The 18,204-nt window shown below is 35.2% G+C and overlaps 1 protein-coding gene across 2 annotated transcripts in view; it reads right to left on the reverse strand.

Moving 5' to 3' along the window:
• Positions 1-256: 256 nt before the first annotated feature.
• The window catches only part of stk39 (serine threonine kinase 39), a 37,077-nt gene continuing 19,129 nt past the window's right edge, over positions 257-18,204 (reverse strand). For both annotated transcript variants that reach the window (XM_066688670.1, XM_066688671.1), the window contains 5 exons: positions 18,064-18,134; positions 4,980-5,032; positions 4,539-4,607; positions 4,241-4,305; positions 257-1,618 (listed from right to left, as the gene is read on the reverse strand). In XM_066688670.1, the coding sequence (XP_066544767.1) occupies positions 1,544-1,618; positions 4,241-4,305; positions 4,539-4,607; positions 4,980-5,032; positions 18,064-18,134 (333 nt within the window). In that variant the 3' untranslated portion in view covers positions 257-1,543. The remainder of the gene's footprint in view (positions 1,619-4,240; positions 4,306-4,538; positions 4,608-4,979; positions 5,033-18,063; positions 18,135-18,204) is intronic.

Raw genomic sequence — 18,204 nt, forward strand, 5'->3', positions numbered from 1 at the left:
ACAATATATGTGAAAGGACCAGAAACCAACAATCGTACTTTAAGGCAGAGGCAGACAGATACTAGCAAATTTACAGTTGCAAAGGTGAAGAAATAGATGAAAGCTCTGTTATTGAGTTAAAAAAATTTGTAACATCAGTTGTGTAATGATTAATTTGTGGCGTTGTTGCAGAATTTAAGATTTTGTCCAGTAAGGATGTACATACTGTATATAGAAAACACCTTAACTTCATATAACAAAGGATTCAGAATCGTAGTTAACCACTTATGATTATTTATTAATAATTTAGAACTACTGTACTTATTTGGAAAAAAATAAATAAATGGTTTATCATACCTTCAATAGTTGCCTTTGGGTTTAGTCTGTTGATACATTTCACATCTCTGTTGTATGGTATATCTTGGAAAAACTCTAGTCTTGAAGTGTTAATATACATACCATGAAGCAGGTTTGTAATTCAGTATTTTATCAATACATTACTGGCATCTTTAAGACATCTAACACAGAGTATTACTTATTTTATGTTAAATTCTGTCATTGACCATACATTTAACATACTGAACTCAGTTTAGAGTTTGTAGAGTAAATCCAACAGGGCTAAACATTTAGTTGTCTGATGTATATCCTGCCTGAAAGTGCATTGTATCTTACATCTACCTCAGCAGGAATATATTTGTGTAAATGCCACTGCAATCATGTGGCAATAAGAGCAAACCTATACAACTTCTGCTGTTGACATTTCGTACTGGTATTCAACAGTTTTCATTAACTACATTCTTAGGCACATTTTAAAGAGAACGTTAAGAAGGCACCACCAACATCTTATTATAGCATCAACACTGAATTCTGTTAAAGCAACAATTAACACACACTTGGCAAAATCTCAGCCATGCCTTTCTTGAAATGGAGATCACATCATCATTTTCCCCTCTGATCTAACCCTCTTCTATATACAGTACATTTAACCGAGTTATAATCATAATAACAATAATGCAATTGACTGTGAAATAGGCATTAAATAAAACATCTTACATTGGGAACATGGAATATATTGGACCAAGAGAATAACTTAGATTTATATTAGCAAGTCCTTAAAACACATTTAAAACAAGATCGAATGGTTTAATGTGAGAACGTTTAAACAAAAACAAAGAAAGGCATTATTTTTTCAATGAATTACTTGAAAAGCAATACAAAGCTATGCCGAAAGCAGAGGTAATGTTAAAAATAAAATTACTAGGCTACATAATATCAATAAATATTACCACCTGAGTACACTTTTTTTTTTTTTTCTCCTTGTACTTGTATTGTGCATGAACTCTCAAGTGTTTCTCCAGAGCTGGACAAATGCTTTCTTGGGTATTAGCAGCAGTGTTGGAGGGAGAGGCAAGCCGTGGGTGCTGGGTCCGGTGAAGGGCTGGGAAATAAAGCAGAATTCGGTCCAAGGTGCTTCCCGTCTCTGTCTCTCTCTCTTTCTCTCGCACTCTTTTACATCGCACTACCTGATCCGAGCAGTAGCTTAGACCAGCTCATTTAGATGGCATCAGCTCACACTCAGCTGGGCAAACCCAATCAGTTTGACTTCATCAGGTATTTCAGTGCCGTCACATCCAGATGCCTGTGGAGTAAATACAAAGTCAGGTGTAAACTACTCAAACGGTACATATAACGTACCTTTAGATACACAAATGAAGAAATCTTAATTGAATCATCTGAAAGATTTTAAAACAGGGTGGAAAGTTGCCAGTTTGAACGTTGTTGATATTATTGGTTTTACATTTTAAGAATCGACTAAATATGCTTCATGAACTAGAAATGGCAGAATGAATCAGTCTTCATAAAGCAGGTCGGGTGATCAGCATTTCAATGTTGGCCTAGATTAAAAAAGTTTGCTCATGTATTAATTAGAAGCACTGTTGTACATATTTTTCTAATGGAATAAGATACTATTTGCATCAGCGCCCTGTTATGGTCTCAGGATTTTTCAACCTTCGGTATAACAGGAAAAACCAATTTAAAAATACTCGCAACATCTCTGACTGTTGCCTGCTGTTCCCTAGCCCCCAATAAATGAAATAGTGGTGGGTGAAAAGAGGACACGAGCATTTTGTTGACTTATAAACTGCTTTGTTAATTTTTTCACCATCCCTTTCCTCAGACTGGGGGACATGAGGGGAATATGCCTGACGGAGGAAATAGATTTGAATATAAAGGACTTGTGTGGTCATCTGACTACTGCAAATCCCAAATGTAAAATGCTCTATCATTTGACAAGAGTGGAATGTAATTACTGGAGGTTAACTAATTATCCATCATCATTTCCACAACTGCTTTACTCAAGACACACAGTATTTATTTCTGCAGGGTAAATTATAAGAAATACAGATCGTTTGCTTGCCGTCCTTCGTGTATCGCCTGTCTGGAATAAAACTGCTAAAAAGCTGTTCTCCCCGTTCCTGTGAGGAAGCCTTTTAAAATGAGGAGGAACAGTTTGATGTGCCTTGTCGGCCCAGGCCCTGCTCTACAGTGAGCTATCAAAAGACACCCTGCCCAAAGTATCTCCACATCTCTCCTCAACCGTTACATCGTTCATCACTCGAATGGTGACCTTCCCTGCCTTAATTGAGAAGCAAGAGTACACCAAGTAGTTTAATGATAACATTACACTGTCAAATTACCTCTCCAACATGTACTGATATTTTAAAGACCGGTATTCATCATTTTGTTTCAACCAGAATACGAAAAATCTATCTTTACTTTAATACAAATATTTGGATAATCAAAAAGGTAAAAGATATTTGATGATTAAAACATCTAAGTAATTATAATGGCATACAGATCCTGAGGATGAAAAATTAAACTACCTCCAGGGGTAGACACCTGCTTAAGTCCCCAGTTGATGTGGAGATTTGTATTGCATTTTACACTATCTACGTGTGAACTACAGTTAAGAAAGCTTACACACACATTATATGTATATTATAATGCTCATGCTCCATGCAGATGACTGTGAATTCTTTATTTTAATGTGCCACACGTAAACTAATCGCGCTGAAATACTACACCTGACAGCAGTGGCTTATTACTAATAACATGCATTTCAAATTGAATGCAGAGGTCTTTGAGGACCAATCGATATCCTCTTTTCAGCTTTATAATACCCTAGTAACACTAAAGCATGACTCAATGTGTATTGGTACCCAACAATTTACAGCTGGACTGAGAGCCAGGACTTGCTTTTCCCCTGTGTCCTTTAACAGCCTCCGTTTGCAATGAGTTTTCTTGTGAAAAACTGATTTCACTTAGTCTTCCCTATGTCCCTATACATTCTGTGCTGAGGATCCTGCAATTTTGTGAGAGCTTGTGGCATAAATTGATCATAAATGGCACATGAGACATCAGTGTAATAAATCCTCTGGTTAAAACATTAGGAGTTATATACTTTACAAAAGACAAAAATCAATGCTTGCCAGACTGAAAGTGCAGTGTTTTTTTAATCACGGGTTTTGTGCTTTTAGGTAAAAGTCTACATGAATTACACAAACATTGTTGTAGGCTATGCTCTCCACATAAACCAAAAACATAATGAATTTGTTCAGTTTTCATAAACTTTCATTTATGTTCCTGAAGGCTCTGAACTGTGAATATGACATTTCAGGCATTTATTTCCAGGTGACTAACAAAAACTAGAAAGGTCAAACAACAGTGCACAGCTGTTGTTTACCCAGCTTGACCTAAAAAATGGTTTTGTTTCTGTTGATAAGGTCTTTCATATCACAACAAAACCACTGGGAACTTTTATATCTATTTATGTATTTATTAAATTCAGATATTTCTATCAAAGTATCAATGCAATTCCTGTTGAACATCTACAAAATGGTATCTGCATAATATTTTAAATCTGTATCCTTTAATCATTCAAATTAAACCATTGTGTTGTTACTGGTACAAACTTGTTACTGTGAACTCACCCTACTTCATTATTCATTTTGTTACATGGAATAATTCTCAGATCAGGTTTACTTGTAAATAGAAAACAAAAATCTGTACTTCTTACACATTTTCATTAAACAAATGCCAAGTGAAAAACAGCTTTTGGATCCACTACACTAAAGTTAGGACTGAAGTAAGCTGTTTCTTTAGATGCGTAATAAACGTTTTCAAAATTACCTGTTTCATACACATTTCACTGAATTCACACAAACAGTTTCTCTCATAAAACTCTTCATCTATAACTTACCAATTTGAAAGTCAGGACTTTGTAGGTGATTGGATCATCTACAATCTTCTGTAAGTTAGCAGCAACTGCAAAGTCAGACCAGAGATACAAAGTGTTCAGATATTTAGCAAAACAAACGTAGCCATTGTACATAATCTAGACAGAATATGTTTGTAACCAGAGCTTTAAGGACATGATATGAGCCATGTTTGTAATCATGAATAACCTTGTCCTTGTTCCCTAGCTCAATGAAAACAGCTTTTAATTGAAAACACAAACCTAAGCCAAATTAAATACAAGGTGCCGTTAATACAGTTACCTATGACTACATCATGTCCGTCCACCAGGCCAGCAGAGAACAGCTCCTGAGACACCCCATCCGCAGTGTCTGCACCGACGATAGGACACCATGTAGGGAGGGGTTCACAACATTGACAGGTCAATAATTGAGTCTTCAAAGGTATCAAGTCATATTACAAACTCACTGCATCTCACAGAATTGAATGCTGTATTTGTGGGAGCTGTATTCATATTTGTCCTTTACCTCTAATATATAGAATATTTTTCCAATCATGCGTAAAACTGTTTACATGCTTTCATATTTGTATTCAGTAGTATGAAACCTAAACTGATATTGGTAAACAGAATGTATCATAAGTATAAACATGCACTTTCTTAGCCTGTTTCTATACACATTTCTGTAAAGATTTAACATATTACAACCCATGCCTGCGATGTTTATGTAATGGCATTAGCTTACCTCTCCCTGGAGTAAATTCAAACCGTATATCATTTAATTCCTTCCTGGAGTTCCTAAAGAGAAAAGAAAAAAAAAGGAAATTAAAATTTTAATTTCTGTTACCGCAGCATAAATCTAAGTTTTGAATGTGTACAGTAAGCAATTTGCAAAACTCTCTCCGGTACGACTTTAAAGAAAATCAGCCCATCGTCTGACCATGCATGAAAAATCAGGAACATCTGGGAAGACGTGCTGCCATCTGATTTGCTTCACAGTACTTGTCTACAGAACTCGTCAATGAGAATCAATGAGGAATGGTAGCAGGTAGCAGCAAAACCATCTGTCATCTCATCAAGACCCTCATACAATTTTGAGAGCTTATGTTATTGCTGTCAATCCGAGTAAAGAAATATTCTGTGGAGAGTAGCAACTTTCAAGATAGCTTCATGCTGAATGTTAATATGATTCCCAGTATTTTACTGCAGTATATTTCAGGAACAATGTTTTATTTACAAAGAAAAATATTCAAACTGAAGTAGAGCCAGCTTAGTGAAAGAGCAAGTGTTAAACAATAAATACCCTGCACAACTAAAACACCTGCATATCTAATAAAACTTTATAACAGGATGATTATAGAATATTGAATAAGGAAATTAATATGATTGTGGCAGATCATAAGTACATTGTTACTTAAAATACATCAAATAAGAACTCTACAGGAAATCCTACTTACTGTGAAGTAATACTGGATTTTTTTTATACTTTTTATAAAGTTAACAACAATCTCCACAGCACATCATTTCAATCAAAACCAACTTCCTGCAGTCTACAGCCTGACTTGCCGTGAATCTATATATATGTGAACCAGTATGAATTATTTTCTGTCATTTATAACTGATGGATGTGATTTGCATCGGGAATATAAATAATGTGCTGCGCTGTAGGAGCAATCAATCGCTTGACATAGACGAGTCAGTAGAAAAAGAGTATTTTAGATACTGCTATCAATTGTTTTTTGAAGTGCAACAATTAACTCTATAGTTGCTAAAGTTTAATGGAGTGAAAAAACCATCCAAAATATAAAGTAGTTTTGTGTGCTTTATATTTAAAAAGCTATTCCTCTGAAATTACTTATATCAAATACACTATTTAATAAAGATAAAAACAGGTTTTACTTTTGTTTTTAGTTGGCAAAAAAATATATGGTAGAATGATTTGGTCCATTTATGCTAATTGCAATCCATAAAAAATCATATATACACTCACCTCAAGGATTATTAGGAACACCATACTAATACTGTGTTTGACCCCCTTTCGCCTTCAGAACTGCCTTAATTCTGGCATTGATTCAACAAGGTGCTGAAAGCATTCTTTAGAAATGTTGGCCCATATTGATAGGATAGCATCTTGCAGTTGATGGAGATTTGTGGGATGCACATCCAGGGCACGAAGCTCCCGTTCCACCACATCCCAAAGATGCTCTATTGGGTTGAGATCTGGTGACTGTGGGGGCCAGTTTAGTACAGTGAACTCATTGTCATGTTCAAGAAACCAATTTGAAATGATTCGACCTTTGTGACATGGTGCATTATCCTGCTGGATGTAGCCATCAGAGGATGGGTACATGGTGGTCATAAAGGGATGGACATGGTCAGAAACAATGCTCAGGTAGGCCGTGGCAGTTAAACGATGCCCAATTGGCACTAAGGGGCCTAAAGTGTGCCAAGAAAACATCCCCCACACCATTACACCACCACCACCAGCCTGCACAGTGGTAACAAGGCATGATGGATCCATGTTCTCATTCTGTTTACGCCAAATTCTGACTCTACCATCTGAATGTCTCAACAGAAATCGAGACTCATCAGACCAGGCAACATTTTTCCAGTCTTCAACTGTCCAATTTTGGTGAGCTTGTGCAAATTGTAGCCTCTTTTTCCTATTTGTAGTGGAGATGAGTGGTACCCGGTGGGGTCTTCTGCTGTTGTAGCCCATCCGCCTCAAGGTTGTACGTGTTGTGGCTTCACAAATGCTTTGCTGAATACCTCGGTTGTAACGAGTGGTTATTTCAGTCGAAGTTGCTCTTCTATCAGCTTGAATCAGTCGGCCCATTCTCCTCTGACCTCTAGCATCAACAAGGCATTTTCGCCCACAGGACTGCCGCATACTGGATGTTTTTCCCTTTTCACACCATTCTTTGTAAACCCTAGAAATGGTTGTGCGTGAAAATCCTAGTAACTGAGCAGATTGTGAAATACTCAGACCGGCCCGTCTGGCACCAACAACCATGCCACGCTCAAAATTGCTTAAATCACCTTTCTTTCCCATTCAGACACTCAGTTTGGAGTTCAGGAGATTGTCTTGACCAGGACCACACCCCTAAATGCATTGAAGCAACTGCCATGTGATTGGTTGGTTAGATAATTGCATTAATGAGAAATTGAACAGGTGTTCCTAATAATCCTTTAGGTGAGTGTAGATCAAGGATAATATTAGTTGTGCATGTAATGCCAGCAGTCCCACCTTTCTCAAAGCAGCCTTTGTAATGAAAAAGCTGTGAAGGCAGTACAACAGAATATTAAAAAAATAAATTGCTTGGCCTTAGAACATATCAAGTGACAGCAATATAAATTTGAGATTTATGTCTTAAGGAAACGGTTATGTAGGATGCATCCCTGCCCGTGATCTGGTACTGTCTGCTCATTGGAAACAGAAGCAATAAAGAGAGGATTATATTTGAGACTATTATTACATGTGGACAATCTCAGAATGAAATGCATGTACATTGGAACCATCTTCATTAAAAGGGAACATTTGCTATTTTTATTGAGCCGTTAGACTGGAGTCAGGTGTTTATCCGAAGAGGAATTCTGGGATTGTTGGGAGTAGACACTTGTGCATCACACACTGGATGAATCACCCATATAAGGTGGAGACTCATAGATGTCCTTCACTCACTGTAAAAGGTTAGTTTTGGGGTGGTAGAAAGTACCATTTCAGTATTACATTAAACCTTGGCGGCCGTACAATCAATCACAATACAAAACTGGAAGGTTTTTAGGGATTTTTTGTATGGTTCAACAAAGAATGCACTTGACACCACACTTCTGTTAAATCCCCCAGTGATTTTAATTGTACAGAATAAAGAAACACAAGCTTATATTTGTCCTGCTACTATTATATATTTCATGTTATAATGCTATTTCAACCTTCACCCCTGTAGCATTCAGCTAAATCAAAGTACAATCTGCATCAATATTTTTGAATTTGTATACAGGTAAAACACAGATCTATAGTTTATAGATTTGGGAAGTTGTACTTATGATTACTCTGAGTAACCTGATAGATTTTGTCATAATTAGACATCCATCATCTGGTCCTGGGGTATGCATCAATCTGCTCTCTGAAAACTATAAAAATACAATTAAAAAGTTACATGATAGTTTTAAACGTATCTTCAGAATCCAAATGTTATACAGTAATGCCCTTACTTCAATACTCCCAAGACTGAGAAGGAATTTTAGGATGCCAAGAATGCATGGTAACAGCAGATCTCCATCATGTTTTAAATCAGTACATCAGGCAGGATCAAAGTAACTCACTTTTAAATGGTTTCACTGGGACTGTTAAAGTTCAGGTTTCATCTTTTTCCACCACGACTGCAACAGACACTTTTAGTTCTGAAAACGGTGTTCTTTCCTACTTTTTCTACCATCAATTAAAGTGAATGTAAAATCCGTACATTCAGTTTACATTTAATTGGAAAAACTAGTTTTCTAGCTCCCTGACAAGCATGTTTTGTAATTCTAAGAAAGAGATGCATGTTTGACCATTGTCAAAAATTCATTCAGAGGGCAATTGAACACAAATTATAAGATAAGTGCTGTGCATTACAAATATAGCTGTTGATATTTTTAATATTTAAATAAATTCCTGTGTAGAACATATTGTTATACATGGTACTTTGGAAACAGAAATATGCATCTCACAATCAGTTCAGCAGCAATATTTTTATCAACTAAAATAACTATAATGTACTGTTTTAGGAAGATGTTGAAGTCAACATGATTTATTTTATTTGATTGAGAGTAACATTAAGAGAGAGCTGTTTGGGACCAGTCATCATGAATAATACAATGTAAAGTTCAGTCAAGAATTTAGGCAAACTGTGTTGGTATAATGCATCTAATGAAAACATCTAGATATAATATAAACTCAATTTGATGCTTGTTTGTAAGTTCATTTTAAGTAGTGATGTATATTTATGGTTTCCACATATCGCTAAGTAAAAGTCCATGTATTGTTTCCTACAAGGTACAAACAAACCAACAACCTCAATACGATATTTGGTCATTTTTTAAATGGAAGGGGTGTCGATTTGTAAAGAAAACACAAACTGAATTCCAGATATATTTGTCTCCATGTTAGAAAGTATGCTGACGTCTACACACTTGAAAGCAAGTAAAAATATCTACTATAAATAAAACTACATAGCTTTGGTTTACCTAGAGAGCCCATCCATTTTATGATCACACTTAAGTGATAAAAACATATGTATTTCCCTTGTAATCTGTGATCTATATCCCTCTGAACAGTGACAGAAAAAAAAAAGAAATATGGATGTTACATGATTTGCTATATAATATCTGGATTGCTTTGCAGGTGCCTGCATGAAAGTATAATACATGCCAATTGAAAAATTACAAACTGGATTCATGTTACTGGAGTTGCTGTAAAATGTCTTGTTTCATAACTTCATGCACTATCAGTTAAATGTCCTGGCTGAGGCTGATATAAATGTGTATTGCCAAGCAAGTCTCTATTGCAACTGCCTGAGTTAAGACAGAAACAAAGACCCAGGGAGAATACCATGTCTATACAAATACAGGCATTGTTTGTTTCAGTAAAATACAACAAAAGACATTGCTTAACCCACGTGCCAGCCTAACTGATTGATAAAACACAAGAAAAAAAAAAAAGAAAAGAAAATCCCCAAAGGGCTTGTCCAGGAAAAGCCCACCCTCAGTTATGCTGGCGATGCCAGGGACTTTTCTGTGGTGGCATTATAAGTATCTGGTCCTGATAGGCTGGGTTCAGAAAGAGTTTGCTGAAGCATCTGAGAACGATTGTACAGATGCTCTCCCCGGTCATTAGCCATGTGCCTGCGAAGCTCAATCTGGGTGGCCTGTCTCCTGAAACCAGTTTGTGCTCCACTTTCACAGCTAGACAAAAGCAGATGACTTGGCGCTGTGCGTACGTGCACTGTCCTCTTTATTTACTTGCAGGGGGAGATTAATAGTAAGTCAGAGTGAATGACAAACTGTGTAATCTAATTTGGAGGTAAATAAAATAAAAGACATTAGGTATGATACTTGTAACCAAATATATATTTTTTCAATGCTTATGGTAGCTTTCTTGTGTACTCAGAATCTAATATAGCAATTTGCAACAGTGCAGCTACAGAGGAACCAACCACATATGCATCTAATAAATCAGTTTTAAGGTTGGAATAACAAGGAGTGTATTAAGTGAGATATACTTACACTTCAAACTAAGACTTCAGCTTATGAATTCAAAGTACAGGGTGGAAAAAAAGTGATCTTATGCAGTATTATCTATTGGGAGCAGATCCTCGTGGCTTAATGCCTGTCTAAACGTCCTCTGAGAGAAAGTCTTCAGTACTGTCATAATCCGTAACCCAGACCTGGAATCCGACATTACAATCTACCTACTTACAGATTCTTCATTCTGATCTGCAGTGGACTAAAATATACTACCAGACGCCTTGACATACATAGATTACACAGGGGTGTTTTAAACATATTACCACAATTATATAAAAGTATTACGCCATTTCAGCATTTTGAGTCATTTTACAAATATTGATATCTAATGATTTTCTTTTGGCTTTGTTTGGTTTGTTTATCTGAGCAAATTTTCCTTAAGGTTTTCGAGTTAACATTTGTGCCACCAAATTCAACATTCAGTATCCCAAAAATGAATCCTCAACATTAAATGCTTACCGCCCCCTTCGAACCCATTCATAAGCAGAAGATAACTGATGATTGATGGGGGTTTATAGACTGTGCTATCTAGCCAGATCTTCCTTTCAAACATTCGGCATCATGATCATCAGACATAATGCAGCCAACTCCACAGAACATGTCTCTGCTTGGGTACTGTCCACTTGTTTAGTCTACACTATTTGTACCTCAACTCGGTTTTGATAAACATTATTAAATAAAAGCACAAGAAAGAAGTACATGCTTTACATTATCAAAATAAAGACAGGTAGGGCATAAAAAAAATCTAATCTACTACTAACCAGAGAAGATTTTCCAAAACACGATTCCTGCCACTACTGTTCTACTGTGAACGATATACAGTTGAAAGCCATATAGGTAGTTCTGTCATGAAAACATATCGTGCAGTGTATTTTATTGTATTTTTCCAACAAAACAATACTAACAAAAAAACACTATAAATTATATATTTTTTATATACATTTTGTCTTAATTATTATTTTTAAAATAACAATTTTCAACGTTTCATAAAATTACAAATAAGACGTGTACCTGCAGGTATTGGAAAACCAATTTAAAAGTAAAAAGTTTTATTCTATAAATCAATTGCATGGTGTTTTTTCCAATGGTAATTAACTACAATAGGCTATAATTTTCTATATTTTTCTCATTTTTCACTTCTTCAAAAACTTCACATCAAAACATAGACGTCTGTTGCTGTATTATACTTGAAAATCAATAAAACATTTATTTTCAAAACCATCAAAGAACCAAATCGATGAAGACCTTGTGGAAAATATGAGGAAAATAATGCTTTTCTTTTATTAATAAAAATACGCATCTATATAATATAAAGGTAGTGGTTAAAGATTTCTTTGCAAATAGTTATAACACTTTACATCAAACCATAGAAGATAAGAATTGTTCAATAGGCTTATGGTAGCTTACAAAATTCAAAAAGAAAGTTAAATGAAGTATGTGTAATACGATTAATTAAACTGAGAATTAATACATAGATAAAGGTTGCTAATAAATTATTGTTTAGTGGCCTTCCTACATACTCCTCAGGTATTTTCTTAATCTTCAGTTACAATGGTACAAACTCTAATTCCCTTATACATTTACAAACAAAATCAATATTGTTTTTCTAATAAATATAGCTTTCTCCCATTCTGTGAGGATAATCACTTTTCTTACACATACTCTGTATAGGGAGAAGTATATGCAACTGATGTAGGTATATTTGGGGTTCAAGTGCCGGTCAACCTTGGAAATCTTTCAATATTTGAAATTTGAAGTTTATCTTTCTCATGATTTCTATTTCAATTTACCATGAAATATGAGTGGGATTTAAATGAACATAAAATGGTACTGCAGGTGCCCTTTATTATTTTCAGAATAGATTGCCTGAGCTGAAGACATTTCTTTCAAATATTCTGTACAGGAAAAGTCATCATGATTTTCACTGATGTAAGTAAAGTAATTGTAGCCAGAGTAAACTGTCCAACATCAGGTTTGCGTGGCTTGCTACTGTGATTTGAGCATAAACTGTCATAACCGATGTTACAAGATAGTATCAGAGGAAATCGAAGTTCTTTGCAGAAGCCCCAAGTATCAATATATGGCTTAAAAATGAATAAAATAACATGACAAAAGGGAGGAATAAACCCAGTGCAAAGACTGCAGTACACTAGTGTTTGTGAAATAAATGCTTAATCTCATTTATGTTGTCTTTGGGGGCAATAGCAGATTAAAGGACATGTTTCTAAAGGTCTAAGCACTAAAACATTATGTGCACCATTGTGTTATTTATTTTTTTAATAAAAAACAAAACAACCACCCTCGGATCTACTGAGCCTTTCATAAAGAAAAGTTGATGTTTCCTGTGTAAAATGTAACAAAATTTTGATTAGGTGTATGTACTCTCATCTTGTATTGACCATTGCAAAGGTTCTGAACAGGTCATTGGAATAAAATGGTGGTGGAAATAACATTGCAATGCAGTGCTGTTTAGATACAGGTCAAGCCAATGTGATTTTAAAGACAAAGTGCTATTTTCTCGGAGCACAATGAGCTTTAAAGAGGTTTTCAAACCAAACCACGTCTTAAACAACTTCAGAGTTCCGGCGTCTGCTTGGGCTTTATAATTGTAACGCAGCAGAGCATGATCGATTGAGATGAGTGAAGCGGAACTGGAAGACTCCGAGTCACCAGAGAATGGAAGACAAAGGGGTAACTGATGAGTTTTCTCTTAACTAAACAATATTCTTGGGACTATTCAGGAAGAGCTGCAAGCTGACAAAGCATGAAAAAAAATAATAATCCCCAGCAACAAAACTGAATTGCAATGCCAACACAATAACATTGCTCATTATTTACTCTTAATTAAAGTCTCCATGACCATTCTAGACCTGGGATAATTCATGAAGGTCCTCACCATTATTTTAAGATTCGCCAATGTTTCTGGTACTCGAGTACGCGTATTAATATAAGCATGTAAACACCACTCTGCCTCGAAGACTTTAATGTAGTTGTGTATGTTATAAAGATGTATTTTAATAATGTCTGTATGCCTTTAAGACGTGCACACCAGCGCTGTCTGATGTATGTTCCTGAAAAGAGCACAGATGGAGTTTAGTGAGGAAGATAAGTAATATTTTATTAAGAGAAGTCAATATAAAATAATTAGGTCAAAGTCTTTTTGACGATTGTTTATTTCAATTGTAATTAAATTATTATCCTGTAGATGCTGATGTAGCTATTCCAGTTGATCTAACAAGATTGAAACAAATTATTAATCAGAAAAAATAAAAACTAATTATGAAGAGTATTTGTGACCATAAAATGAATTGATGTGTTTTAAGAAAGGCAGATACTGCAGATTAAATTAAAAACATAAATAAATAAAAATTAAGCAATACTTTACTGAGTATTAAGTTGTATATGGATATATTATACGGCTAATAAAGGAATGCATCTCTTTTTCTTTTAAGGCGATTTATACAGTGAATTTAATAACATAAATATTATAATACACTTTATTAGCTTTACATATTACGATTTAGTAAAATAAAACATAAGTATTACTCTGAACAAGTTTCTGTTAACCCTTTATAACTGACAGATGAATTCATATATTATAATGCTTACAGTTGAATGATTGCAGTTAGTTTCCCAAGAATAAAGGTGCAATAATAATAATAATAATAATAATAATAATAATAATAATAATAATAGTGCTTAAAACTGTGACAAAGACACTGACCCATTGGAGCGGTGGAAGAAGAATAACCATCACCTTCCTGACCAGACCAAACTACCTGAACAGTTTCTCTGTATCCCTGCTCCCTCTGCTCCATCTGAAAGGCTTTTTCAGCAGTGGGTGCCGTTGTGATAAGAAATCATGCTAGCCTTAGCCCTCGTCACGTAGATAGGCTGGTATTTTTACATAGTAACCTGGCATAATGTGTTTGATTTACACCAGTGATACACAGCTCAAGTCCTGGAGGGGCCAGAAGGATTTTAGTTTGTTCCACCCAAGTCCTTAATTCCTGAACTGAACTCATGATTTGCTTAATTGGACACATTTCTCTTAAGCAGCTGGATATTTAAAGTGATTAAAAAATGTACCACTGTTTGGCAACATGTTTACTTATTAACAGGACCGGTTTTGTCTTTTTTGTATTATTCAACTTTGAATTCTTCCCAGTTCAAAGCCATTGACAAGATGAATACAACGGCAAGCAAAAAAGAAAATAAATAGGTGCCCAACTGTGTCAACATGAATAGAAAAGCGTACATGTAACAAAAGTATTGTCAGTCTACACCATGATTAAACTGCCATTCAAGCATATTCAGAATAATTACATGTTTTTGCTCCCTTAAGAAAATATTCAATATTTTGTAAGGCTAAATATAGACCTACAGTGCAGATTGGAATATTTGAATATTATCTGTTTTTATTATTTTTGCACACTAAAAGTGAAAGACTTCCGAAAACATTAGTTGGTTAACTGTATGCTGTAGTAGTGCAGTTTGCTCCACTTTATTGTTCAGCAGATTTTGGACATGGGCAAAAGCTTTGATTATCACCATGTGAATTTGTGTACTGCTAAATATTTTATAGCAGACGGTTTATGCTCATTTCAAGTGAGTGTATTATTTCTTGCATATTACAGGCTAACTATCTCAGCGTTATGTGAAAATGCATTTTCTGACTAATAAAACTGAACATGTAAATTATTGTCATGTTTTGTTGACCAGGTGAGACCATCAACAGTACGACAACCAAACCAGTACTGGAGAGATCATTTTACACAATATCATCTAGTATATAATGTTTTGGGGTTTTTTTCTGCATTACTAAATTTACAAGAATGAAATTAATCAAAATCGACCGATTACTTGACTTGATTAAAACAATCATATTCTTGTTCGGTTATTTCAATATTCACTCAGCACCCCAGACTATTGCCAATTTCCAATTACGGACTGATTTATTCAATTTCCAAACCCTCCTGACCTGTACCATTAGCATGCCAATGCACCCTGGAGTCTAAATCTGAAGCTCTGGGATTTAAGAAGAATCAAGTTACATAGTGTAGACATAAAAACATCCACACCAATAATCCATTTTCTCATTGCAATTACTGTTCATCTTTATATAGGCCTTAAAATGTCTAAATGTATTCTTCCATTTACATATAAAGTCCTTGAAATGAAATCAGCTATAAAGACAGGAACTAGCAATTATCCATACTGCAGACTGATGCTCATGTATATGCCTACCAACACCCCCAAGAACAGATCAGCAAAAAGTGTAATAGGTAAAGGCTACATTAATTATGATCTAGACTCTTATCTCATACATAATGTGTTCTAGGTATTCTAGGCATTAACATCAGCACCAACTAAATCTCGTAACTTTGTCATAACAGCTGCATTTCTCTCTTTATTATTAGAAAGTCCTACGCATATTGCAGATGATTGTAGTAAAATCCGAATCACACTGCCAAGGATAATTGCAATTTAAGTACATTGCCTTTTCAGAAGCGACACAATTAAGCAAATTCATCTCAAAGATTTGACTTCAACAGCTCCCAGAATTATTATAATTGCTTTGAAACCTAAAAAAGCAATAACTTTTCAGAGCTATTCACCTGCCAGCACAATATAAAGTAACTACTCAAGATAAATAAAATGCTTAGATCACCCATAATCAGAAGCCATTCCATTAGAAGACCGATAGAAAAGACTACAGAAAAGAATAAAGCAAACATGGATTAAAATTATTACAAAGAGTTTATTTCCAATATTAAATTAGAAAGGAGTGTCCAAGAGATCACAATGGACTACAGTGTAGTGGAAGATTAAAAGGAAATGGCAAAAGTACTGAAATATGTTGTACGCTGCCGGTCACTACAGAAGAAACTGAAAAAATGCAACATTTCAACATAACAGCAGCCAAGGGAGTAAAAGCACGTCAAATAAACAAATCATGAGGGTCTGATTGTGTCTTTCAAATTGCACTCAAAGACATAAGGGAGGTTATCTATAGACCATGAACTAGTTTCTTTTAACAAGCACTCAAGACAAAGGTTGTATCTACCAATTTGAAATGGGTAATAGAAACCCACCCACGAAAAGACAGACACCACAGATCATGGTATATATATAGACCTATCCATGCATATGGACATAAAGTAATGTGTGCTAAGTTATGTCTGGCTACTGAAACCTGGCAACTTTATAATATGTTTTTAAGAGATAAGTCAATTTATTTACATCATAAGGTTAGAATAATTACCACATTCGCAAATCAATCCCTAAATTGCAGTAATTTCTGGGCTCCATGCACCATGAAGAAAAGCCTCCAGACTCAAAGGCTGCAGTTATCTCATCAAGCCAGAGCCTCATTCCCAGGAAGTCTCGTCCTTCGCTTTCAAATTACACAGCAGCCTGCTGCAACGGCCACAGAAAAGGAACCATTGTCTGTGCGGCAGGTTTTCTAAATTACAGCTGTTTATGGCTATTTGTGTCTATTTTTTATACTAAAGAACAGATATGGTTTAGCCTCTTTAATGCAAGGAGTTACAAATCTGTTAGCACACAGGCTGCAAAAAGTAAAGAGGATCTAAATTTAATGTAATAAATTCACACAGCTTCTTCCAAAGAGGATTTGGCTCCTCATAAAATGAATCCCGTCACTGTTCTTGTACAGTGCATTATTTATTTTATTTAATAAAAATGTTACACTGATATATGAAGGAGCCCTGTGTATTCCATTAGGTAATAGGAAAGACTTGGTAGATTACTTATTTAAAAATACAGTATCTGAACTGTCTACAGCACATCAGAGAATATGATTAAAGTGCCACTTAATTTTATTCTAACATATTTTAAGCTGGTATGAGATACCCGAGTGATTACATTTTATTTTTTATCGTTGCAAATGCAAAAGTTTAGTATGTCTGTCTCTAAAATAAAAATAAAAAAGGATGGCAACAGCATCTCTAACTCTGCTGCTACTCTGGGCACATCAGTTATGTCATCTTTCTGACCGGACCACAGTTTGGAAACATCTGATATTAAAGATACAAACATATCCTTGACCACGCAAAGTCAAGAAAAAGTTCTACCTTTCACCACATAACATCGTCCCTAAAGAGAAAATGTCTGCTTTTCTTTCTGGCATCTCTACTACAGGAGTTGACAGATTTATCCTACCAAGTTGAGGACCAAATAAATTAACAACATCTAGGATCAGCATAAGGTGAGTACAGGTGCGAGTATAAAAATGTTTCCTTCATGGTCTTTCTTATTCAAGTTCCACTGTGCATTTCACTGCTGAAAACGATCAGCGAAGTGTGAAGTTCATAGATACTCCCAATGACACAAGCCTTCGGTGAAATTAAGAAGAAAAGAGCTTTATGAAGTGACACCAGCTCATTAGTAAGGCAAACGGCAATTAGGTCACAGTGTCAGACACAACTGAATAATTCTGTTTTTTTTTTTTTTTCCATTTTAATTGCATTTACACTACAGATATAATGAAGCATTACTTCATTTAATATTTTCCTTACCTTAGCCGTAGAACCATATTTACAGCACTTGAATGGCCTTGAATGTATGGAGTAGACTCAAAAGGTTGAACCTAAGAGAACAAAACGTTCATTAAAGCAAATTCTCTACTGATGTTAATGAGAAACCGAGTGTGCTAATGA

This window comes from Amia ocellicauda, chromosome 16 (assembly GCF_036373705.1).
Source record: "Amia ocellicauda isolate fAmiCal2 chromosome 16, fAmiCal2.hap1, whole genome shotgun sequence".
NCBI lineage: Eukaryota > Metazoa > Chordata > Actinopteri > Amiiformes > Amiidae > Amia > Amia ocellicauda.